General features: G+C 47.0%; 1 protein-coding gene across 1 annotated transcript in view; it reads right to left on the bottom strand.

Moving 5' to 3' along the window:
- LOC129324994 (aldehyde oxidase 3-like) overlaps positions 1 to 24218 on the bottom strand; it is a 123929-nt gene extending 99711 nt beyond the window's left edge. Inside the window, exons 1-11 of the mRNA XM_054972477.1 lie at positions 24165 to 24218; positions 19792 to 19849; positions 14710 to 14806; positions 13023 to 13131; positions 11976 to 12102; positions 11378 to 11439; positions 8606 to 8713; positions 3217 to 3297; positions 2786 to 2930; positions 1206 to 1298; positions 686 to 837 (exon numbers count right to left, since the gene is read on the bottom strand). Coding sequence (XP_054828452.1) covers positions 686 to 837; positions 1206 to 1298; positions 2786 to 2930; positions 3217 to 3297; positions 8606 to 8713; positions 11378 to 11439; positions 11976 to 12102; positions 13023 to 13131; positions 14710 to 14806; positions 19792 to 19849; positions 24165 to 24218 — 1086 coding nt within the window. The remainder of the gene's footprint in view (positions 1 to 685; positions 838 to 1205; positions 1299 to 2785; positions 2931 to 3216; positions 3298 to 8605; positions 8714 to 11377; positions 11440 to 11975; positions 12103 to 13022; positions 13132 to 14709; positions 14807 to 19791; positions 19850 to 24164) is intronic.
- Between the last annotated feature and the right edge of the window lie 2483 nt (positions 24219 to 26701).

Consider the following 26701-nt stretch of genomic DNA (forward strand, 5'->3'; position numbering starts at 1 on the left):
AGACAACTGAAGGGACAACCAGAGATAATTGTCTGCTTTCTTTCCTTCCAGTCCTTCTGCCACGGCCAGGGCTTTTTTCCAGCTGGAACGTGGTGAACGGAGTTCCGGAACCTCTTGAAAATGGTCACATGGCTGGTGGCCCCGCCCCCTGACCTCCAGATAGAGGGGAGTTTAGCGGCACGGAGGGCAATCTAAACTCCCCTCCGTCTGGAGATCAGGGGGCGGGGCCACCAGCCATGTGACCATTTTCTCCGAGGGCAACCCACTGAGTTCCATCACCCCTTTCCCCAGAAAAAGAGCCCTGGCTATGGCCAATGGCAGATGTTCAGCAGTGCTATCAGGGCTCTCCGTAGGATGAGAAAATGCTTTCTGGGAGAATCCTATTATAGTGTCCCCCAAAGCTAAGTAACACAGAGACTGTGAAGCAGAGAGAAGACAGGTGAAGCTAACAAACTCAAATACCTGCCCAGGGCATCAAATGACTTGGGGCTGGCCCTGGTTAGATGAAGATACATGAACCAGGTTTGAAGCAGGCCTTATCTAAAGGGATTTCCATTTCTCACCGGTGCTGTCCAGGCAGAAAAGGGCACGAGGTATTCTGTGCTCTGTAAACATGTAGACAACTGTAATCTATAAACATACAGTAATTTGTACATTGGGAAAGGTAACATTTGGTTAAACTTACAGCCAGATTCCTGATCTGTTCTCCCGCGAGGGTTCTCAGCTGCTTCAAGAGAGTACAGTAAATCTTTGTCTTCTCCGCTGGGAGTTCTGGGACCACATCTAACAGGATTTCCCTCAGCTGGGCCAAGCGGGTTGCCGCACCTACCACTATCCCTGGAACCAAATAAAGCTCAGCAGGTATTATGCTTTTAGTAGTCACAGTTGGCAAGCTCAGTTGGAGTTAGAACTGGCATTCATTAGAGAGGCTGGAAATAGCAGTTGAATTTATAAACCATTGTTTGTGGCATGACGCTATCTGCCTCCCACAACTAATCTGATCCACTGTTTCAATGGGACTTAATAACTAATCTTAGCTGCACTGGAACCCACAAGATAAGAATTACTGCTTGTCTGTACCTAAAAAAAAAAAAAAGATGGTAATACACATTTTTAATCTAATCCGTTCTTCAGTATAGTTTCCTGGTCATACCCTGGTCCCAGCCATTTGCCCCAATGGCTTCTTCAGTAAATTGGAGACTCACCACTGTCTGTCCTGTAGATGACGTGCAGATCTGGAACCCTGGCAGGATGAAGGAGAACTGGGTAATGGACACCCAGTTTTTTCACTTCAAGCCCTAAAGGGAAGCAAATCAGCCAGGACAATGAAAGTGAAATTAGGCAAAATGGTAGCAGAACAATGGCCGTTTTCACACTGCTTACTGGCCACGAAATCGCGTCTGGAAGACGCTGTCGTTCCGGGAGCTTGGCACAATGTTCCATGGCCAGTAAGCAGTGTGAAAACGGCCAGTGTCTTCATATGTGTTATGCCTGAGCAGCTAACAAGCGGCTGATGAAGGGGTGAAGCAGGGGAGTGATTTCGAGAGAGAAGTAGCAGAAGGATGGGAGGCAGTGATGGGCCTCTCCTCTGACCCCTCTCTTGCCACCGCCCTCCCCTCTCATAATCATATTTGATTATGGATCTATACTGGCCCCAACAATACTGTTTCTAGAATTAACAGGATTGTGCATATTCTGCGGGTCTGTAATTACCAATTTAATGGAATGTGGGATCTGCTACTACATCTAGTTAAGAGGTCATAGATCCTGAGGAGTTAGCCGTGTTAGTCTGTAGTAGCAAAATCAAAAAGAGTCCAGTAGCACCTTTAAGACTAACCAATTTTATTATAGCATAAGCTTTCGAGAATCAAGTTCTCTTCATCAGATGCCTGATCAAAACATCAGGCATCTGATGAAGAGAACTTGATTCTCGAAAGCTTATGCTATAATAAAATTGGTTAGTCTTAAAGGTGCTACTGGACTCTTTTTGATTTTGCTAGTTAAGAGGGAAACTCAAATTTTGAGAACTCTTCTTATGTTAAAAAAAACCCTGCAAGTTAAAAAACAGTTCAGTTGGGAAAAGGTTGGGCTATCTATCATCTTTCTCCTTGATGTGGTAATTTTCTACTGGCAGGGAATTTGTCTCAGATAACAGAGCATTTTTAAAAAACCCAACACCTGTTCTGCTGACTTAGGACTCTGCCCTCCCCTTCTGCTGCCCAGGTAGGCTTCCTTCCACATGCCTCGCCAATGAAGCTCACTTGAAGTGCTTTCTGTGACCAGTGGAGAGCTCAGTACGTTGGCAATGGCTGCATCAGGATTCTGTTACCAACGACATTACCGGTGCAGGGCCAAGTGACCAGTTTCTCTCTATGTTGAAAAATATTTCCTTGCTGCCCATCTGCAAACTTCTTCTCACTTAAAATTTGCAGTGGTTTCCATTGGAGACATTCCCTCGTGCTGCACACGCAGGGCCTTTTTGATCGTGACACCAACCTGGTGGAACTCTCTGTCTGCTGAGACCTGGGTCCAGCGAGATATATTATCTTTTCCCTGGGCCTGCAAGACAGAGATGTTCCGCCAGGCTGGGCTATGGATGAGCCTTCCAGCCGGCCGCCTGGGGAGGGGGAACGTAACCCCGTTTTTTTTCTTTTTCCATCTGCTGGACCATTGCTGTCCCTCCCCTCCTACCCACAGACACGTTTGTAAAAAATGTTTTATTTGGGCTGGGTAATATGGGCCACCACTTAGAGCTGTTTTTACTACTGAATTGCTCTTTACATACCAACACTCGTGTTCCCCACAACAAGGGGGGCATTTGGGTAATTGGCTTTCAGGCCCAGAAGTTCCTGGAGTGCTGCAGGAGAAATCCACGTAGTCCGTTCTCCATTGAAGACCAGAGTTCTTCCTTTGTTCTCTTCAGCCACCCTCTGTCAGGAGGAAACACAAAAATGATGCATCAGTTTGGGAATGTTAAAGTTAAGTTTAAAGAAACAGTTTTTAAGAGTAGAAACAAGCACTCTTTAATAGCTGTCTTGTAATGGGGTGAAATGGGCTAGCGCTTCCACAAGGGAGGGCGCCGCTGAACTCAGCCCAAACACTTAGCGGTGCTTATTTTTCCATTGCCAGCCACCATTCATTCAGGCCTTTTCTTTAAACCTATACCTTTATTGGAAATCATTCACAACAAACGCCCATAAAAGGATTATTTCCTACCATGAGTTCGGGAGGAAATATATAATCCTGGGTTGGGTCCCTGGGCTGGAATTCTTCTGGCTGGCACAGACCTGAGCACATCTAAAAGAAAAGATATTAACCTTAACAACAGCACACATGGTCCCTGGAAAAGCAGGATTTATACCTGAAGCGTGTCACTTCTACACACCACTCCAGCTATCTCTGAGTGCTCAGATGTGTGCGTGTGGGTCTCTTGCCATGCAAGAACGACCTCTCTCAATGGGAAGGACACCCACGAAGCTGAATGGGACCAGAGGGCCGTCAAGCTCAGCGTAGTCCGCTCAAACTGGCATCTCAGTTGCTCTCCAGGGTCTCAGGCCTTCCCCATCACCTGCTGCCTGGCCCTTTCGACTGGGGCTGCAGGGAGATTGAACCCGGAACCTTTTGCTTGCAAAGCAGATGCCCTCCTACGGAGCCACAGCCTCTCCCCCAAGAAGCAGCTGCCGTTTCAAGCAGCCTCTATTGTCTCCTTGTCAAATCTGTTGTTTATTCTTTGTGACGGCCCCACAGCCCTCTCAACAGCCTGGGGTGGCCATAGTGTTCCTTCTGCTTTATAGCCACATCAACTAAACCTATGGTGAGGTAGTCACACAAGCATGTTGCAGCTTACTTAGTCCTGTGTTTGCTTTTATCGAACCACCACACTTCTCCCAGTTTTTACAGGAAGAGGGCAAAAGCCAATTCAGGTCAAATTCAGCCTGTGCCTTGGCCACACGATCTGCTGTGTTTTGTCACAGGTTAATGTGGCTAGAAGTCCGTTTGTGGGCTGACTAAGAGCTGCAACTACCTTTGAGTGAAGAGTCCACGTGCGGAACTTGTGGTCACAGAGTACAGGGTAAAAACATGGGGAAAGCTGTAGCAATTTAGAGGTGAATTTATTTATTGCCTCATGTACTTTTTGCAATCAACTTCACTAATTAGATTGGACTCGGCTTGAGTGCCGTGTGCTGCAATGAGCAGTAGGGAACATCTCACAGATTCTGTGCCTTGAAGATCTCCTGTTCATCAGCATTGAGCTGCACTCTGGCCGAGTTACAGCAGAAGTGCAGACTGTTCATCTTATTTACCTTGGCCGATTCCAGACGGCCCTCCCCATCCCGAAACGTCGCGCGTCGTCACGTGGAAAACGCGATATTTCGTGTTTTCCGCGCGACGACGCACGACGTTTCGGGATGCAGAGGGCCGTCTGGAATCGGCCCTTGCTCCAAATATTCCTGTCAGCCTGTATAACTACGTGGCTCATGATGAGTGGGTAAATGTGTCTGTGCGCCCACATGGGAGGGGGGAGTAGTAGAACTGCCTGAGTCTTGTGATACAAATGAGAAGATTGCAAGCCCCCTGCCTGGAGATCGGGTCATTTTTTTTCGTTATGCAGGAGTAAGAGATGTGAAAAATATGCCAGATGCTGACCAGAGGTGACGATGGAAATGTTTGATTTGCCCGATTCCTTTCCATCTGCAGTTTGTTGCAAAGTAAGTTGCAACAGAGAGTTTTTCTCATTTTCTGGCTTGTGCAATTTTTGGTGTCTCCACATCAGTGTTTCACAATGGCTTTGAGTTCATGAGCTCCTTTTCAACTTGCTCTTCCTTCTGCTCCTGAGAATCAGCTCAGGACCTACTAACTGCTCTGCAGAAAAGAGATCCCACTGTGCAGTAGAGGAACTAACCCAATATTAGCATCGAAAGATCATTCAGAGAGGACATAGAATTAGAAGACGCTTCCATTCTTCTTCAGGACTCTTTCTCCCAAATTATGGTGAGGTGATGGGATGGTGGGACACGGTCCAAGAGTCCTGTGCCAGAGGCCCTTTGACACACCTAGGTATTGGCTGGTGTAGGGAATGACACAGCCTCACCTGTGACTCCCGGAGGGCCTTCTTCCAGCCTGACGCTTTGCACCCCGCATTCTAGATGCAGGCGCCTGCACAGAGCACCTTATTGGTACTGCTGGGTCAATGAAAAACACATTGGGAAGATAATGCCAATGTTGTTTTATTGATCAAATCAAATACATTCTACCAACTTTACTAAATACACTGGATTGGCTTTCTTTGTTAATCTCTTAAAACCATCTTAACTATCCTACTGTAAAAAATGTAACCCAAACGCTCTACAGACACGTTTGTTGATTCCTGCGTGTTTTCTCAGCCAAGGCTCACCACAAATGCCCGCAGAGGTGAGCTACCCTTGCAGCCTTGCACTGGGTGTGGCGAACAGATTTGATTTAGCTCCTGTCAAAGGAACAGTTTCATTAAGAGAGTCATTCACTCCCAAGCGCTTCTTAACAGCTTATGAATCACAGAAATACCCTCTCTGTCATAACATGCCTTATCTTAAACGACCAAATGGCACCCATTGTTGAGAACACGGGAAGCAGCTGCTGTGGGAGGACCGCCAGCTCCGTCTTGGGAAATTCCTGAAGATTTGGGGCTAGTGGAGGGCAAAGTTTGCAGCGGAGAGGGAGCTCAGTGGGAAGGCAATGCCGTACCCGCCACCCTCCAAAGCTTCAGTTTCCTCTAGAGGAACTCCGGGCCCCATGTGGAGGCTGGTAATCCCAGGTGGGAGGCACAGCCAACCATAATATGGCTGCTGCCATGGGATTGGGGTAAAACCATTCTTCAGCTGCTTCGGAATGGATGCTCTCTGCCGATATACACATGGGTTCTCCTAGATCGTCTCCTTCTCCAACCAAGTAGAGAAAAGCCAAAATTCCCCCTTGGCTTGGGGGAAGAGATGCTTTGGGGAAGTAAATGGGCACCAAGAAAGGCATCAGCGGACACTACGGTTCCCACAAACACCATGTTGGGGAGCCCTGGAATAAAACTGCTGCGTTACAGCTGCTGTTTTCATCATCGTCGTAGGCAGGGCTTTTTTTCAGCAGGAACGCGGGGGAATGGAGTTCCGGCACCTCTTGAAAATGGTCACATGTCTGGTGGCCCCGCCCCCTGATCTCCAGACAGAGGGGAGTCTAGATTGCCCTCCGCGCCGCTCAGCGCGGGCCACCAGACATGTGACAATTTCCACCGAGGCCAACCCACTGAGTTTCGCCACCTCTTTCCCCAGAAAAAAAGCCCTGGTCGTAGGTTAGAGCTGGTCTCATGTGATTCCATTTAAGTGGCCTGGAAGCCGACTTAGAGGGCTCCTCGCCTACTGTGGAAAGGAGCTGGACCTCACCTGGCCTTTCCCAGTTGGGAGCTGGCAAATGGCCACCCTCATCTCAAGGGTCTGTCCGCTGGAAAAAGTGCCCTTGCAGAACTCGTGAGATCCACAGCCCCAGAGAGGAGGCTGCATACGTGAAGCTCAGCTCCAGCTCCACAGAGGCTTGAGCCCAGCGACCTGCAGACGCGAGGGGGGCTGTGGCTCTCCCCCACCTCCCTCTCCCCCCAGCAGTCCTTTTCAATGCCAGGAAAATTAATTGGGGGGGGTCATCGCATTTTGGTGCCAGGTGCCCTGCAGGGGTGGGCACACTGCTGGTGGCCGGCCTCTCTGCCCTCTGACCACCGGCAACAGGAGGGAGGAGGCAAGCTGCCTGGCACACACGTCTCCATTAGGGTCGAGAGGGGTCTGGTATTCACCCAGACCATTTGGTATTTTGGGGGACTGACCGGGGAGAAGGCTCCCAAAATACAGGACACCTCCTCCCTGCTACTCTATGCACCCCGCCTCCTGTGCCATGCTGGCAGGAGTGGCCAGGCAGCCCAGGCACTTGGCTAGCCTTCTGTAGCTGTGTTGCACTAGCCCGGGCACCAGGGCTGTCTCCATGGTACTCCTGCTGCTGCACGGTCCCACATGAGTGGACAGCCAGCCCAGGCATCCTCCGTGGTGCTCCTGCTGGCCTCCTGTGGTTTTGTGGCTGCAGCAGAAGAGGTTAGCCAGCCTGGGTGGCCTCCGTGGTGCTCTTGCTGGCATGCCTGCAGGGGTGACCAGGCAGCCCAGGCACTTGGCTAGCCTTCTGTAGCTGTGTGGCACTAGTCCGGGCACCAGGGCTGCCTCTGTGGTGCTCCTGCTGCTGCACGGTCCCACATGAGTGGACAGCCAGCCCGGGCATCCTCTGTGGTGCTCCTGCTGGCCTCCTGTGGCTTTGTGGCTGCAGCAGAAGAGGTTAGCCAGCCTGGGTGGCCTCCGTGGTGCTCTTGCTGGCGTGCCTGCAGGGGTGACCAGCCAGCCCAGGAGCCCAGGTAGCCTCCATGTTGCTCTTGCCAGCCTCCTACAGCTGCATGGCTCCAGCAGGAGCGGCCCGCCAGCTTGGGTGCCCAGAAGTGAAGCTGGCATGATGACATCACTTCTGTTAGCGACATCATCGTGCAGGCCTGGCCCAAGCATGTGCTGCATGCCCCAAAATAATAAAGATAGGTAAGTGGCATCTCCACCCTCTCCATGGGGTCTGGTATTATTTTGGACCCCATCTGGGAACCCGAGCCTCCATGCCCTGTTGCAATGACATCACACCAGGAAGTGACATCATTACATGTGGGCGAGTGTGCGCATGCATTCTGCCAGGGCCAAGTCTTAAGGAATTTGCCCTGGCGCGTAACTCCTGCATGCTCCCACCTCCCACACGATAACGTCACTTCCTCCACACACACCCTGCCCTTAGGGTTGCCAGGTCTAGGTTGGGAAATTCCTGGAGATTTGGGGGGCGGAGCCTGGAAAGAGTGGAGTTTGGGGAGGGGAGGGGCCTCAATGGGATATAATGCCCTAGAATGTACCCTCCAAAGGAGCCATTTTCTCCAGGGGAACTGATTTCTGTGGCCTGGAGATCAGCTGTAATTCCAGGAGATCTCCAGCCACCACCTGGAGGCTGGCAGCCCTACCAGCCCTCCCAGTCTCCCACTAGTTGCCAGGAAGACCGGGCTAAGCTAAGTGATGGCCTCACAGTCTCGCTGTTGCAGTGCAGAGGGAGAAGGGGGTGAAATTGCCTTCTCTTCGAGATGAGCTTTGCTGATGAAAGAGGCAGAAAGGGCAATTTCTTCTTCTTCCTTCACACTGCATAAGGAGTTAATTATGGTTGCCAACCTCCAGATGGGGCCTGGAGATCTCCCGAAAGTACAACTGATCTCCAGGCAACGGAGATAAGTTCCCCTGGAGGAAATGGCTGCTTTGGTGGGTGAAATCTCACTGAGGCCCCCTCCCTCTCCAAACCCTTCCATCCTCAGGGTCTGCCCCCAGGAATTTCCCATAGTCTGCAAACTTAGCAGAAATAATCTTTCCTTTGGTTGGAAAGGGTTGCTGTGGGAAAGGGAAGGCAGGGAATTCACGGCCACAAACGTGTTCTACTGACAGTTCACTGGATCCAATTCATTGATATTCCCAGATAATTATAAACGTTTCATGAAAACGATAGAAATTAGGAGGCCACGGCAGCTTACCCGATCTCCTCTTTTGGGCTCTGGAGCTAAGTCTTCTTCTCTTTCTTTCTCCTTCCCTCCTTCTTGATCCAGGCAACACTTCCCGCTCCCTGCCAGGGGACAGCACTCCTGCAGAGAGCATTTTTCCTCACAATTATATGGTGGCTACAGCTTCCAAGAAACTAGCCGGGAAGTTCAAGGTATATGTTAGGGTGGCCTCGTGTCTTTTTCTCACCCAATGATTTCTTTTTAAAAATTAGATTTTCAGTTGGAAAAAATAAATTCCTCAAACTGATAAATTCAGAAAACACACTGAAGAAACACTGGTTCAGTTCTGCCAAGCTAGTTGCTCGACAGCCTCTACTCAGAGTCTTTCTACACAAGCCATCTGACACGGGGGCGCTCGAGTGATTCCCTTTCTTTGTGGTCTTATATTCGAGTCACCCTAGCAATGCATCGGTACCCACAATGGGAAAAGCAATGCAAGATCTTTCAATTGCTCCTACTCAGGTAAGATGTCATGTTAGAGAGACTCTCAGTTACAAAACTAGTTAAGATGACAACTCCCAACTTTATTACAATATTCGATGAGCTTCTTTTTCTGTCCACCCTGTAAACCCTTGTGGTTCTTGGTTCAAGATCAGCATGGTGTAATGGCTGCAGCGTAGGGCTACAGCCTAGGAGGTCCAGGTTCAAATCCCCAATCCCTCACTGGGTGTCCTTGGGGCAGTCACTTGCTCTCAGCCTAACCTACCTCACAGGGTTGTTGTTGTGAGGATAAAATGGAGGAGGGGAAAATGTAAGCTTCTTTAAGTCCCTAGTGAGGGGGGAATCATCTAAAGAAACAGATATCTAAACAAACAAACAAACAAACAAACAAATAGGTGCAGACAGGTGTATGAGTGGCATTCCTTAGACAAAGAACCTCCATTCTCTCTCCCTAGGCAACAATCAATATTCTGGGGAGGAAATTTTGTCTTTGCCTTTGATCTCTGGTGAGATAAGCCTTCTAGAACATTCTCCTTCCACAGCCCAATCCTTCAACGCTCATCGCTCCGTTTCCTTCACTCACTGCCTCCAATCCTGAGAGAGGCAAGTTCCAGCTCCTGCCTTGGCTGACCCATTTCCTTTATTTAAGTAATGTACGATCTCCTAAAGTGTAGAGTTGTAGAACTGTATAATGATCGGGTCAGAAGGGTCCTCCAGGGTCATTTAGGGTCCAACTCCCTGCACAGCGTGGGAAATTCACAAATACCCCCCCCCTTACTCTATGCCCAGAGCCAGTTTGGAGTAGTGGTTAAGAGCGCGGGACTCTAATCTGGAGAACCGGGTTCGATTCCTCACTCCTCCCCTTGTAGCTACCTTGGGTGACCTTGGGCCAGTCACAGCTCTCTCAGAGCTCTCTCAGCTCCACCCACCTCACGGGGTGATTATTATTGTGGGGATAATAATGACATACTTTGTAAATAGCTCTGAGTGGGTGTTAAGTCATCCTGAGGGGTGGTATATAAATCAAATGTTGTTGTTGTTATTATTAAGATCAAAACTACAAAAACCACCAGAATTATGATTTAATTTTAATTATGAAAATACGAAAGTGCTGTGCAAAAATGCAATACTAGTGAAATAACTTAATAACTACATAAATAGGTGTTTAATAACTACATAAATAGGTGTTTAAGTTATTTCACTAGTACTGCATTTTTGCACAGCACTTTTGTATTTTCATAATTAAAATTAAATCATAATTCTGGTGGTTTTTGTAGTTTTGACCTTTTGGTCCACCAGACTTGCCCCTTTTTTGTGGTAGTTATTATTAAGATGGCAAAACACTGTCACTGTCAAAACACTAGCCAAACTGGCCTGGGGAAAATTGCTACCTGACCCCAAGTGGCAATTGGCCTTACCCAGGGCATGTAAGAAGGGTTACGAGAACTAAACACTGATGTTAACCCTTCCTGCCCTCCCTCTCATGATCTGCTCTCAGGTTCACAGCATCAGCATTGCTGTCAGGTGGCCACCTAGCCTCTGCTTACAAACCTCCAAAGAAGGAGAGCCCACCCCCTCCCGAGGAAGCCCGTCCCACTGAGGGTGGTAGACTCACTCTTGTACACGGCCAAGCAGTCATGCCCTAGGCCTCCTCTGCTCCCAAGCTATGGGAGCCTCTTCCAGTTGCGTTGCCAGTTTTGGCCAATGATATACCAGACCAGTACAACTGGCCAGTGATGAACGACCCATCGGAGCCAGTTGCAGTTTGGACAAGGCCTTGGGCTTCTCCTTGTATGGCTGCTTTCTCCTCCCTCGTTCCCCCACAGCTGCAGGGCAGGCGGTATAGTCCTGCAGAGGTAACGGGGGTCTCTACTGTCTTTTGCTGAACGTAGCATCTGTTGTGTTTTTCTGGGACAAGTTTACATCGGGACCACAAAGCGTAGCATCCAGACAAGAATAGAAGAACATGAAAGACACTGCAGACTTGGACAGCCTGAAAAATCAGCAGTGGCTGAACATAGCCTAACTCAAACAACAGCCATCTTACAGGATGACTCAGCTCAACCCCACCCCTCCTGAGTAGATACAAATGACCTGCCAACATCTTTTCCACACTGTGACACTGAGAGATCTCTGTCTTTTGGTGCTACACCTCTGAAGATGCCAGCCACAGCTGCTGGCGAAACGTCAGGAACTACAATGCCAAGACCACGGCAATACAGCCCAGAAAACCCACAACAACTGTCGTTCTCTGGCCATGAAAGCCTTCAACAATAAACTGATTTATTGTCCCCCCCCTCTTACCGGAGAGAAAGCTCTGAAACTGTCAATTATAGGTCTGTACCCTGTGCAACGGCATAAATTACCTGGAAGAAATAATCAAACAATGAAAGAACAAAGAGGCAACTGTTCAAGTTACAGTTTCACAGATGATCTGAATCACTGACTTCAATACTAAACCTTTCAGCCATTTGATATTCCTAAAAACGTCATGTGACACTAGAACTGACTGGATACATTTCCATGATTCCTTGAACATTCATCCCATCAAACTTAGGAATCGAAGATGGTTGAGCCTAAAGGAAGAGCCATCCCGTCCGCCCCCTTCAATCAAGCTGTGTCATATGCATCACAGATAGTTAAGGTTTACATGGTATGTGCGGGGCTGGGGGGCGCGGGGGAGCGCTCTCCATTCTGCCAATAAGGCCCAAAATGTATTTTGCCAGTATTCTGGCATCCTCTCAAATGATCAAAATCTGTTACGTAAGGTTAGGGAACTGATGTACTCAGGCATAAGAAAGACTTAGAGTTAAGGACATAGAAAAGCCCCAGCCATTTCTATAATTCTTCATCCCTTTGCCAACTAATTTCCCAAAAACCTTCTGGGAGAAGTCCAGCCTACCATCCAGCGCGGCCAATATCTGCTCCATGGTGGGTTCCGGGTGATTCCTGAGCAGAGAATACATCGACATCACCATCCCGGGGGTGCAGAAGCCGCACTGGGAGCCGTGGCACTTGGCCAGCCTTTTCTGGAAGGAAAACAAGCACAACTCCTCAGGAGACATCTTTAAACTGTAACCCAGCAGCACCCAGTGGGCCTCTCCTCGCTGCGCTTGCAGTGTGATCCTTTCTCCCAATTCCAGTTTAGCACCTGTGCTGCCAAAGTGAGAGTGACCCTTGACCCCACCTTTTTGTTTCCTGGCCCAGCTCCTGCGTTTTCTTTGATAGCAGTAGAACAAACAGAGAATACGTTTTACCATGTCCCTGGACTGGATCCACTGATTTGCTTGCCCGAGACCTGCAATTCCTACTTCCCCTCCCCCTAGCCATTTCTTCTGACCCTGGAAAAGTTGGTTCCTGGAGTCACAGGACTTCTGTGGTTTAATAACCACACAGGTATTTGGCCTGCGCTGAGGAGGAGGAAAGGGCAAAATTCTTCCTCCCTCCCTCTTCTGCAGAAGAAAGGGCATTCCGGCCCCTTTCCTCGCCTCATTGCAACCTACTGAACGGCATTGTTGCTGCCCCAGGTGAGCCCTGCCGTGTCAGAGTCGACTTCCCCAGGGGGGCAGGTAGGGACAAGGAAGACGTGGAACTATCACCGCTCAGGGCCCTTTGACTTCATCTATATTAAATTCCCAAGGTATTCGGGGAGGCTCGTGCCACAGTGCAATCCTAAGAAGAGTTACTCCAGTCTAAGCCCGTTGATTTGAGTAGGCTTGGACTGGAGTAACTCTGCTTAGGATTGCAACGACTATCCCCGTGCTGCAACTAAGGCCTGGGTCAGACCAGCGCCTCGATAGGCGACTGTCTGGAAACCCCAAGTACACCATCTTGAGACTCATTGAAGAAAACTGGGACATAAATAAAACACGATATAACGCTTGACTGGCTAGATCCGCAGAGTGCCTCAGTGCCCGCCATCACTGCAGAACAAGCTTTTGGCTCTCACCTGAATGGGATGAAGCTTGGTCTTTGTGTTTCCAACCCCTTCCACGGTGGTTACAGCGGCTCCATACAATGAGCACAAGGGAAGCAGGCAAGAGTTGGCTGGGAAATGTCTTTGGAAGGTAAAGGAGAAATCTGATACTGTTAATTCTTATCCTGTTCATTACTTATGGTGGCATTTTCTAGGGCCAGCTTCCACTGCTTGGAAGCTCTCAGGACCAGATCAGTCCAATTCGCAATACGGGCTTAAGCCAGAAGCATCAGAATTCAAAAGGCACGGGGCTCTTCCAGAAGATATCCAGGGGAAAATACAATTGTTGCACCTTAGAACCTTGGAGCAATAGGATATGGTACCATCACCCAAAGTTTTCTCAGTTGTTGTCAGGTTCAGAATGCTTTGCTTAACAGACTCCATATTTAATCCTCTCAGTGTTTAGTGCTCTCTTCATAGGTGCCAGGATTCCCACGCAGCTATCTAACAGAAGAAGATTGTTTGGGCTACCGATGTTCCACTGAGAATCAGCCTTGGGAAACTACAGCTCTCCCTACTTCAAAGGTGTTGTTTTGAGAACTGTGGGGGGAGGAGGGGCTTGCTGTAAACTGTTACTCTGTACCTTATGCCTTGCCTATCATTGGTAACAATGAATATGTACCATCCTGAATATTGCATTCAGGCCAGTGGACTATAATGAACTTTTTCTTCAATAAATTCCTTTTGGAAACAATGGACTGTTGTCTAATTGCAGAAGGAAGTCTGAAGTAAGGGCATTATCTAGCCACAGTTCTGACAGTTGTAACCCTTTCTCCATCCATTATGAATCAAGGGGGGGGGAATGCTCCATCCTTGCGTACAAGAAGAGGCCAAGGGGGCAGGGAAGCAAAACGAATCGTTGGCTGAGTGAGTAGGTTAGGCTGAGTCAGCCCTTAATGGTCTGAAGAGAAACTTGGCATTGAAAGATCCATTAAGTTCTTCCCTGCCAGTGATATTTCTGCCTCCCTCCTTCTTTCCCTTCCTAATCCTCTGCTCCCCTGAAGGAGTCCGTGCTGCTCTGAATGCCAAAGCAAATCAAAAGTAAGGCAAGAAGCCTTTAAACGTGAAGCAGGCCTTGTCTCCCTCTCCTCTGACCAGCAGTCCTGCCCCCTCCCCACCCCCGCCTCATGAATGCATCAAGCCAAACCCTCCCTTCACCCTCCCCTCCTTTGCTTGTTCGTTGCTTCTCTTCTCCCTCAATCTTCCCTCCAGGGACGGCCCGTCCACTAGGCAGCCAGAGGCCATCACCCAGGGCACCACCACTGGTCGATGGCTGGCAGTGGCCTTGCCCACCCAGCTGCAGGATCTGCCCTGGGAGGCACCCACGCAGCCCCAGTGGGCAACCAGCAGAAATGCTGCTCCGTTCTTCCCACCCGCCATCATAGGGGTGGGGTGGACCTGGCCCTCTTCCTCCTTCTCCCCTACACCTTACTTGATGCTGCTTTAATATTCTTCTTTGGCATCTTCCTGTGTTAACTCTTTGCATAAAGAACTCTCTTCGTTTACGGCCATTGCCTTCGGTCACGCTTGTTTATATACATGTTCAAAGATCCTAAACTCAGATCCGGTATTCATAGGTGAGTGTTCAACACACGGATATTCCTTACCATGAGGCAACAATACCCAGCCAGCATCTTTCTTTCTCTTCTTCAAAGGATACCGTATCTTCTTAGAGTCTGGGTCGTAGGTAGACACCATCACAGTGCAGGCCCCGCAGCCTCCTATTCCACAGCCATACTTGGTTCCTGTGAGACGGACTTCAATTTGCATGAGACAGTTAAGGAAAACAAAGGCGGCCTCTGGTTTCATACTGGCATTGTCAGCATCCAAAAAGATAAGCAAAGTTTTGGAGATTTATATTACTGGACATTATATTACTGTTTGTCTGTATGAATTCAGCTTGGTGGGGATTAATTACATCTGCTAGTAATATCTTTTAGTGTTGCTCCCAAACTACATATCTATTCTAATTTTAAATTTAAGGAGATTTGTTAGTAATATTCTACCCTACCTGGTGTTTTTTTGTTTCTTAAGATCAAAATTATCTTAGACTGATTTAAAGAGTTAAAAATAGCATCAAAAAACAGTGCCAAAAGTTGGGCATTTATTTAGCCAACAGAATTTGACTCAGAGAAAAAAATGGTCTGAAATTTGTCCAAATGTGGAGAAACCATGTTTGATTGAATTGGCTAATCAATATTTATTTATTTATTTATTTATTCAATTTATATACCGCCCATCCCCAGGGGCTCTGGGCGGTGAACAGTTAAAATCGATAAAAACAAAAACTAAAATCAATATACAAATAATAAAACAAATTAACAAGGTGCAGTGGTGGGGAGAACCTTCCCCACCCCAAAGGTGGGAGGCCGACATGGCACCGCCCCCTTCAATCACCGAACGCCTGGCGGAACAGCTCTGTCTTATAGGCCTGGCGGAACAATAATATGTCCCGCTGGGCCCGGGTTTCCATTGACAGAGCGTTTCACCAGGCTGGGGCCAGGACTGAAAAAGCCCTGGCCCTGGTTGAAGCGAGGCGGGCTTCCTTAGGGCCGGGGACCACAAGTAAATATTTATTCGCTGATCAAAGCGATCTCCGGGGAACGTACAGGGAGAGGCGGTCCCGAAGATATGCCGGTTCCAACCCACTCAGGGCTTTAAAGGTAAGAACCAACACTTTGAACCTAATTCGAACTTCAACCGGAAGCCAGTGCAGCTGGCGCAGGACAGGTGTGATGTGTGACTGGTAAGGTATACCAGTCAGGACCCGTGCCGCCGCATTCTGGACCAGTTGCAGTTTCCAGATCAGGCCCAGGGGTAGCCCAGCGTAGAGTGAGTTACAGCAATCTAGCCTGGAGGTGACCGTTGCATGGATCACTGTAGCCAGGTCCTGGGGCGTCAGGTAGGGGGCAAGTTGCCTGATCTGACGAAGATGGAAAAATGCAGACTTGGCAACTGCCGTGACCTGGGCCTCCATTGATAGGGAGGCATCCAGGAGCACACCCAGACTCTTTACCACTGGCAAAGTTGCCAGTGGTGTCCCATCCAGGGCAGGGAGCTGGATCCCAACATCTGGCAACCCCCGTCCCAGCTGCAGGACCTCCGTCTTCACTGGGTTCAATTTCAGTCTGCTCTGTTTCAACCATGCCGTCATATTTAGGAAATTTCTTCTTTGCTCGTTTCAGACCAACATATCTTTCCTCAGGCCACAATATCTAAAATCAACAACAACAGTTCTCAATGACCATATCACCATAACACCAAGAACAATACACAAACATTCACAAAGATACATACCGTACAATTACTTACATATCAAGTCAAACAGTTCAATTCCTGTCACACACCAAGGATTTCTCAATCTGCAGGTAAGGTACCGACCCCTCCCTAAGATCTTTTATAAATCACCTAATTAATTGATTAATTAATTACAACATTAAGGTGCAAAGGACACAAAGTGTTAAGATCTCAGATGCTATTTAATTCATATTGCACTTGTCCTCATCTAAAGTGCTAACACAATGACTCATTAGTCCATAAATAGCTCCATTAATTATTACAATTCTTAAAATGCACACGCGTTCACAATGTCAATAAATAAATATCAATAAATGGTCATAAAACAACTATATCTAATATATTATATATAATATGTGGTCCTAACGTCCAATTCAAGAAAGAGAAAGGAGGGGAGGTGGGAAGAAAGAGCGGAGGAAAAAGGAGCGGACGAGAGAGAGGACAAGACGACGAACGTGCGAGGAAAGCACATCAGGTTATCAGAGTCATAAAAAGGATGACAGATCAACATCATGATTAAGACCATGGCAGTTTCCAGATGGCTTACCTGCACCCGGGACGTCGCGCCACGTTTCGGATTGTGCCGGGGAAAACGCGAAATATCGCGTTTTCTCATGCGAGTTTTGTGCAACGTCGCACGAGAAAACGCGATATTTCGCGTTTTCCCCGGCACGATCCGAAACGTGGCGCGACGTCCCGGGTGCAGGTAAGCCGTCTGGAAACGGCCCATAGGGGATCATTGTGTTTAGTCTAAAGATCCACCTAATTTCAGCCTGTAAAAGCAACTTATGCTGGTATCCAGTTTCCAATATTGAAAACAATCATTGCCTGCTCAAGAACATTGCCCAAACTGGAAAACTGGAGTCAGGCAAAAATTATAAAATTTACTAATTAGCAAGTCTTCAGACCCTCCTGAACCAGAGTTGCTTGAATCAATACAGAATACCCTCAGTGGCTGTTGCTAGGCAACTATAACAGTTTAACTCATATTCCAGGCTTGGTTTCTGTAAGTAAAAGGCAGAGGGAAGGGTCAGGCCCTTTTCCGGAGCTGTTTTGGCATTCTATTCTGTTCTGTTCTGTTCCGTTCCGTTCCGTTCCGTTCCATTCCGTTCCACTCCGCTCCGCTCCGTTCCGTTCTTTTCTAATATCCAGTTTAGATCAATGACCTGAGTTTGGATTAAAAAATCTTATGATGGGGCCATGTACAAATATGGGAATTTTTCTATAAGTTCAAGGAAGCCCCAGGTTTGTAGAAAAAATAGAGAATGTAAAATAAAAAAATACATTGGTTAAAAAACTGCTAAAATTATAGAAGAACAGAAAAGAGCCAGTTTGGTGTAGTGGTTAAGATTGCGGGACTCTAATTTGGAGAGCCGGGTTTGATTCCCCACTCCTCCACTTAAAGCCAGCTGGGTGACCTTGGGCGAGTCACAGTTCTCTTGAGCTCTCTTAGCCCCACCCACCTCACAGGGTGATTATTGTTGCGGGGATAATAATGGCATACTTTGTAAACCACTCTGAGTGGGCGTTAAGTTGTCCTGAAGGGCGATATATAAATCGAATGTTATTATTATTAAAATATGGATGAGTGATTGAGGAATTGGGAGGAGTTGCATGGGGCAGAAACAGAAAAAAACGGGTAGGTGTATAGGTGGGTGGGAGAAAGTGGGGCAGGAAGAGGGAATGAGGAAAAGCAAAGAGAAGGAGGGAACAGGAAAGTGAGACTCTTCTCCTCGTGAGTCCCCATTGGTCCTCCATTTATTTTATTCCGTTTAGTTCTCAACTGTTAAAATGTTAACTCAGGGATTGTACTCACTGTGTCCTGTCAGAAAGTTACAACAACGCTAGCACCATGTGCTGCAATGTGGTCATCCTCAAGGAGGATTTTTGCATTACGGGTGGACCTTGGACACCGATTCACACAGATCTTACATTAATATCCAGTTTGACTTTGGACTCTACCATCTGTTTGTTGACATATAAAATGAGTGGCTTTTTAAATTTATTTAAGAAACACGGAATATCTTTGCATTCTATGATTGTAGCTGCCAAAACAGATTATGCCAGGTGGGCAAATCTAAAGAATTACCTCAGATAAGAGAATGGGAGATAGTAGCAATTAACACAATAACCTCTGATATTCAGGTTAAAAAAAGGTCAACAAGAGGAATTAGAACTATAAGAAAAGTTGACATTGTTTTATAAATTATTGCTAGCATTGTTGGTGGGATATGATGATTCTTCTGTTACGAGATCTATTATTATGACAAATTTCCCTCCTTCCTTTCCTTTATGTTTCCTTTAAATTTATGCAGATACTTAAATTTAGGAGGATGCTATTGCCATTTCATCCTTAACTTTATAATTGTTAGTATTTATCACCAGCTGTTATGAGTTGTGCCACCGATTACTTGAGAATTAATACTGAATATTTACCCATTTACCCATTATAAGCATAGGACACTTTAACATTAACACAATCAGTTGATTGTGTTGCATTATTCACCTCTCTCTTTACTTAGAGTATACTTACTTAAAGTATTTACTTGAAGTATAATTCTTTAACATATTTAAAATTGCATTAAATAGTTTCTTAACATGCTGCCACCTGAAGCATCTCTGTGTGAGGTCAGTCTTCTGCATTACCCTGCACTGTCTGTGGTCTCTTACTTTTGTCCATTGGTGGAACAATAGGAAGAAATTCAAGAGGTGCAGCACTCCATAACACAACACCTCCCCCCCCCTATGCTGAGTGAAAACTGCACTGGTCGAGTTTCCACCAGTCTCGAGGCTGTTAAAGGTACAGTGTGCTGCTGACCCTCATACCCCTGCACATGTGTACACCCCCGCCCCCCATGGAATAGGAAGCAGGACAAGATTTTTTGTGCTCCTCCATGCTTTGTCAACATGCTCTGGCAAGGCGCATGAGAGAAACGCACTCTCTTTCTTCCAGCTTTCCTACTGGAGAGACAGGTGGGGGGGGGGAGGCAGCACAGCCACTAGAAACACCAGCCTGAGCAGGTCATGTGAGGTTGTCCCAGAGGCCCCACCCAGACTGAAAAGATGTCATTGGAGGCAGGAGAGCAGGGCCGGGTTTTGGTGGGCCACGGCATATAATATGCCTCTCTTGCTCTTCCCCACTGGTAGTGCCCCCTCTGCCTTCAGCCACTCCTTTCCCCACTTTGCCCCCCTCCACCTTTGGCTCTGACCTTCCTCCTCTGATCGCATCCCTTCCAGGGGGGGGCATCACAATGGCCACACTCTGAGCTCGGGGGTGGGGGGTGGGGTCTTGTCCTTCCCCAGGAGAGGGGAAAGTTCTCTGGGAAGAAGGCTGGGTGCAGCAAAGAAGACGTCCCCACTTTGTTGTTCGGGTTATTGGGGCTTCTTTCTATTTGTAAATCCACCGTTAAGCCATACAAAAGCGGGGGAAACTGTCAAAGGATACGTCCCTTTCTCAGGTAGTTAAGCAGCCATTCTTCTGGATCAGCCCACCTTTCTATTACCTGCGTTGGAAAAGAAACAAGGGCAGAATTGTAACATACTGTATTAAATTGTGGTTTGGGCAGGGCAATTTATTTAATTATTTATTTAGAGGCTATATATGCTGCCTCTCATTAGTTCATGTTGTAGTCCGCCTTTCTCCCTGAGGGTCCCTGAGGGTCAAGGCAGATTACACAGTGTAAGTCAACATGATCAGTGTCTGGGATGTTCAACAAACAATACAATAGGCAAACAAGTATTATTTCGAATGCAGACATGAAACATTGCTGAAATAATACATAAGTAATATGGCACAACATATTAAATGATGCAGGAACTATCCAGTAGGAACATATCTACATCAACAGACAGTACCCAGTGGCATACTGTACAGTCCCCATCCCTTAACCAAAGGATCTTTCTGAGCCATTTCTTACAGCATAGCCTTATTAGCTTAGTGAAAAAGCCCTCCTGAATAGTTCAGTTTTGCATGCTTTATGGAAAGCTGAGAGAACAGGAGCTCTCCTGACCTCTTCAGACAGGCCATTCCATAAGGTGGGGCCACCACAGAGAAGGCACGTTTACTGGCAACAACTGATTTTGCCCAATTGCATGGTGGTATCTGCAGAAGGCCTTGTTCAAATGAGTGAAGCTGCCACAATGGAGCATAGGGTGGTCCTGCAGATATGAGGAGCCAAGGCCACGGAGGACTTTATAAGTGATAATCTAAACCTTGAACTGAGCCTGGTAAAGGATGGGTAGCCTACGGAGTAACTGCAGAATGGGAGTCATATGCACGCTCTGCCTAGCTCCTGATAATCATAGAGCTGTGGCATTCTGCACCACTTGGAGTCTTCACGATGACTTTAAGGGGAGCCCTATGTAGGGTGCCTTGCAGTAGCTGCCCCAACCAAGTTCTCTGTTTGCCTCCACAGTAGAGCAGCTTCCTGGCCAAACTTGCTGCTGGAACATACACCAGGCGCTGCTAAGAAGGCGGAGCAATGATCCACCTTCTGTACCTGCAGGTCAGCACTGAAGACCACTGCGCATGAGCCTAGCAAAATATTTGGTGTGGGATCAGTGGGACAAGGATGTATGTCCAGACATGCAGCACTGGATGAACTCCCCAGTGTTCCCACGTGCCCTCCATGCAGATATGCAACTTTGGATGCTGTTCAGGAATGCTGCACATTGCGAATCACATTCAGCGTAGGATAGAGCTGTTAGCCATGATTACTAAATGGAACCTCCATGTTCAGTGGCAGTATACCAGGTGCTGCAGAAACATCCTTATGGGGAGGCTTTGGGCTCTGTTTCCTTGCTTGCGGATCTTCTGGGCAACCTGGTTGGCCACTGTGGAAATCTGGATGGTCCATTGGTCTGTTCTAGTAGGGCTGTTCTAGGTCCTGTACTGAGCAGCACATCTTGTTCACAATGGCTGTTTGGGGTGTGGAAGTTGCAGGGATTTTTTAAAAATCTGCACACAGCCAGAAAACGTGCAGCAACAGGGGGGAAATGTGCAGTTGCAAAACTGCATTTGTGAAGTTCAAAAACTCCAGCCATGCACAAGTTGGATTACGTGAGCTTAAATATTACCCTCTTCTGTATTAGTGCGGCCAAATTCCCAACTGGAGGATTTTCTCCCACTCTGTGTGGGTTTCTAAATGTCACAGAAAGTGACACTAAGCAAAAAAATTAATGTGTAATAAATAAGGAAAATGCACAGTTGTGTTGTCAGGATGTGCATATTATGTACCCAATCACATTCCAAATTAATCCTTTGGAAGGTTGAGTTTGGAGAGAAAGAGCATGCCCTAGAAGTTAGAGGTGTCAGGCTAGTTCAAACCCTCTCTGCCATGGAAGCTTGTTGGGGGACCTGGAGCCACACACACACACACACACACACACACACACACACACACACACACACCAACAACAACAACAACAACCACCTCCCTTGTAGTGTAGTTGCGAGGACAAAAATGGAGAAGAGGAGAATGTCACACAGCACTTCAGGTCCCCAGTGAAGTAAAGAAATACATTTTCAGCTCTCACCATCAGTACCTTGCACAATAAACTAGAAGTTATAAACAAATCCCAGTTACTTGAAAGGATAGTGAATAGTATCCAAAGACGTCTTTGGTGAGAGGCAAGAGGCCTCTTTCCAAGGGAACTTCTGCGGAGAGAGGTCGGCGTGGGTGGGCAAAGAGCGTTTTCCCCTGATGCCCCCTCCCACTTCAGGACCCCCGAGTGGGTTGCAGCGGGAACGGCCTGCTCCCTGAGAAGGGCTGTGCTTGCAAGCTGGCTCAGTCAGCATTTCTCTCATTTCTCCCAATTATGATGTCTGTAGGAAGAAGAATGCTGCAGTCCCCCAACCTTTCCCCCCTGCAGGTCTATAAGTTGCTACAGTTTTGGCGTGTTGAGGCTGGCCAAGCTTTTATCCTGGAAGAATGGGAATCCTTTCTGCAAGCTCATCCCAGCTCAGTTCTTAGAAAGGTGTCTTAGAAAGATGCAGGGAAGAGAGTTCGCCCCCTTGAGCATCCTTTTAGCTGACCTCAGCATTCGTCTGAGACTAGTTGAGACATCAGACTCTTGCTGGCTTGAGATGCTGAAACCGAAAGGTGCCCTTAGGAAGAGGGAGTCTGAAACCTTCCCCCCCTCTGGCCCTTTTTCTGATCAAAATTGCCTGCCTCAGCAGCTTTCCCACCTGCTTGCGTGAGAGAGAGGAGGAAGCCCTCGCTATCTGTCCCCAACCTTTATGCTTTTCAAGAGACAGAAACTATGCTTCAAAGTAGCCGTTTTCTCCACCTGTACATGTAGGGGGATAATCTAAACGTTCAATAGCAGTACAGATGTTGATATTGTTGAATATTCATTTCTGGATTTATTTATTTGGAAAAATTTCTATGGAGCTTCTTCAGGGGACCTGCCTGAGGCAGCTTACAATATAAAACATGGGGAAACACATAAAACATTATAGAAGTTATTAAAACCCAACATTTAAAAACAAATCTGGAGCATAAAACAACACAAAACATGAAACTGTTGAAAACAAACGAATGTGATCTTAGAGCCAGCCCACCTATTCCTTAACATGGTAAAATGTAAGGGATTTTAAAAAAATTGTAAATACTGTCACTACAATCTTTATTATTATTCAGTTTCTATGGAAAGATATTGATAAAATGAGATACAAAACATCAGCACTACCCGCCTTTTTTCTCTCTTAGAGTAAACATGGTCAATTATCAGCTCAATCCAAAGGGCTGGACCGGCACTGGCACCTGTGCAGCAGGGTAGGAGCAGTGCTGCTCATTCGCTCCCTAAGCACTTCGGTGGGAGAGCTACACTGGCACTCAAACCCAGGGAGGCTTGGTGCGGCCGCTGACATGAGCGCCAGCCTCACCACTCCCCTGACCACCCTGCCTGCACCCACCAATGAGTGCACTGCCCCCACGACAAGCGCGCGAGTGGCAAGTGATGGTGCAGCCAATGGGCAGGCTGTGATCCCTGCGGCCTGCAAACACGCCCCCCCCCAAGGGAGCTGGCAGCCGAGGACCAGGTACTCCAAAACCCGTGCACCTGCACCGTGATGCCTTGCCGGGGTTGGCTGCTTGGATGAACGGCAGGTGAGGTGCAGAGCTTTTTTACAATATGTACATTATACTACTGTAAGAGAAAGTTTGTTTACTCTAGCAGAGAAAGAAAAAGTATATACCTCACAATTGAAATGATTGATTTCATATATTACCTACTTATGAAAAGAAGGAGAAGAATTTGATTTTACTAGAATATATAGGGAACTTTTCTACTTATGATGACTTCACAGTTTACGGTTATTGCAAAGCCCTGACTTCCGAAGTTTATAGCAAACTCTTATCCTGTTTTAAATGTGGAATGACATTATTTGATGTATTACTACATCCGATAAAAATTATTTCTACAATAATTATGTTTATTTTCAAACCACATCAGTCCAACCTCAGAGCTGGCTGCTCTGTTCCAATTGATTTTAATCAGACTTGGGCACACACTCGAGAAAGTATTTGCACATTTTTGCCAAGGTAAATACAACGAACCATTGAATGGTGCCATTTGCCCAGGAATGATTACAATAATATGACCGCAGCACTCTTTAACAAGTGAACACTAACAATGTCCAGTGATTTTAGGGAAAATAATATGTTGAGTATTAATCAATTTACAGGGACTCCTGTAAGAGATAACCCCTATAGTATGTTATGAGCTTTCATTGTATATATGAGTTTTTTTCCTACCAGTTCTTTCAAATTAAAAAAGGAACATACCAAACCACAACATAAATGAATAAATGATTACCTTCTTGCCGTTCACAAAAAATATAAGCTCATCTGATTGCGGGAGGCTAGCCATTTTTCCAACTGGCAAGCTGTCAAAGAAGTTGAAAAACACCAGCAAGGAAGTTGGTTTCACCAGTTCCTTCCAGCAGCAGAGTAATTCACAAAGGAATACTCGTTGATCTAGTAGAACTAAGATAAAAATGAAACCTGAGGGTGGAGCCTGGGTGCAATTACTCAAAATACCTCTACATCATAGCAGTATCTCCACTTCAAACATGTGTGGAACTAGCTAGGAAGAACTTAAGTCAGTATTGAAGTGACTACAGAGTTTCTGGCACCAAGATTTTTTAGCAACTAACTTTTATTCGACAAATCCACAATCTCCTCTCCCGTTTCCCAAAACTCATTACTTGCTGATCCATCTTCTACCCACCCCCTCCAATTTTCCCTCTTCCCTGCCCAGCCTCCTGGTTCTTCACTCCCCTAATCCAACCCATGATACTTGTGGCACAGACCCCTACCCATGCAGACTCATAAATCACAGTGGTGCAGGTATCATCACTGCCACTTCTCCCTGTGGTTCCTCAATCCCAGTACGTGGCTGGGGCAGATATCGGACTACTGTCATACATTCGATAAAAAGTGCCCGTGACCCTATCTTGTATTCTTTTTGCCAATGTACAAATGAAGTGAATGGAAGGCAGCATACAGAAAAGGAAACACCCTAATTCCACATATACGCCAATGGGGTCTGAAGTGGTGGTGAAAGGCCAAGAAAATGGCCTTGGGGTGGTGGGGAGGGCTTACTGAATTTGTTGGCTCAGCGTCCAGCAGTGACTGAAAAGATGGACTTTGTGGCAGCCATCATCAGGAAAAGGACTGGGAATGAAATTGCCCATAGATCAATTCCCTTATGCAAGCCATTATCACAGTTTGTATAGGTTACTAAAATTAATTCAAACAATGCAGTATGCCCAACTATCCCAGGAGTCACGAAACCGCCTCATTCAGTACCACCTTAGATCTTATCTTTTTGGCAGTGAGTGCAAACTGAGAGACTCTGAGCCAAGCTACAAGTAACGAATTACACTTGCCTGGCAAGTGAACAGACTCATGTGTATTCCTCCCTGTTCACTTGCCATTCACTTGCTCTCCACTTGATCAAGTGGAGAGCAAGTGAATAGGGAGGAATACACGTGAGTCTGTTCACTTGCCAGGCAAGTGTAATTCATCTTTTGTAGCTTGGCTCTCTATAGGACACATGGTTATCAGTGTCAGATAACAAAAACACAATCTTCTCGATTTCAGAGTATGTGTTTGTCATTGATAAGATTCTGGCCAAAATTTTAGCTCTGGGTACACTATATAATGGACAATAAAGTAGGTAGTGGGAAAGGTTCTCCACTGTAGGTAATCCACAAATGCAGGTGCGATGTTCCACAGGGGTGTGAGAATAACGCCCTGCCAAAAGAGCTGCCTGCATCATCTGAAAATGCAGAGCAGTGAAAGGCACTCTGAGGTTGTAATGAGAAATACTGGCTAGGCAGGGAGATCATAAATGGTCAAATTTGATTAGTTTATACCAAGGAGCTGCCTTAGATCCTTATGCAAGCTGTGCTGTGGCTTCATCAGAAACAATGTTTACCTGTTGCCGTGTCTCAAAAATCATATGGAGGAGCTGGAAAAGATCCAGGAAAAGGCAACCAAAACAATCCCAAGGTTGGCATGCCTGTGCTATGGGGCAAGGCAAACGCATCTGGGGCTTTTTAGTTGAGAAAAAGGGCAACTACGGGGTTTACATTAGAAAGCTCTTCAAAATTATACATGGTTTTGAGAAAATGGGTGGAGAGAAACTTTCCCCCTCTCCCGTAATGCTAGATCTTAGGATCATCCTTTGAAATGGTTTAGTAATAGATTCAAGACAGAGAAAAGGACATGCCGTTTCAGTGAGCACAGGAAAAAAGTTAGGTAAATTCAGGTTCAGAAATCCAAACTGAAAATTTTGGGGTGGCATCCCCCAGATACTGAATTCATTCTTCAGTTTGTTTCGGTAATATAGAGTAAATTTGGTAAAATTCTGCCATTGTTTCTTATGGGAAACTCAATTCAGAAATATCTGGTAGCCTTGGAGGGGGTCATTTTTTTTAACCAAATTTCACCAAATTTGCAGGGGGCCTATTCCTCCTAACTCTCCTCTAATGAATCCCCAAGTTTCATGAAGATTGGACCCTGGAGGGGGCATTTTATATGCCCCCCCCAAGGAGGTGCCCCCAGCCACCTCCAAGCTCCAGCACTCCCAATGGGAATAAGCCAAATCTCTATGCCAACAGAAAACAAAAACACCAACCAATCTATTATAAAGAAAGAGCAGCCCGACTTCCGGTTTGGGATTCATGGAGGTCTAACGCAGCTCCATTTGCGGAGCTGACCGGACTGCCGTTTTAACCGGCCGGAGGGGTGAAAATAGCCCGCGGCCAACTGCTCTCAGGCGGGGAGCAGGCAAAGAACGCTCAAGACCCTAGGGTGAGCTAGATCTCGGACGAGGGGGGGCTCTAC

The sequence above is a fragment of the Eublepharis macularius genome, chromosome 2 (assembly GCF_028583425.1).
Source record: "Eublepharis macularius isolate TG4126 chromosome 2, MPM_Emac_v1.0, whole genome shotgun sequence".
In the NCBI taxonomy this organism is placed as follows: domain Eukaryota; kingdom Metazoa; phylum Chordata; class Lepidosauria; order Squamata; family Eublepharidae; genus Eublepharis; species Eublepharis macularius.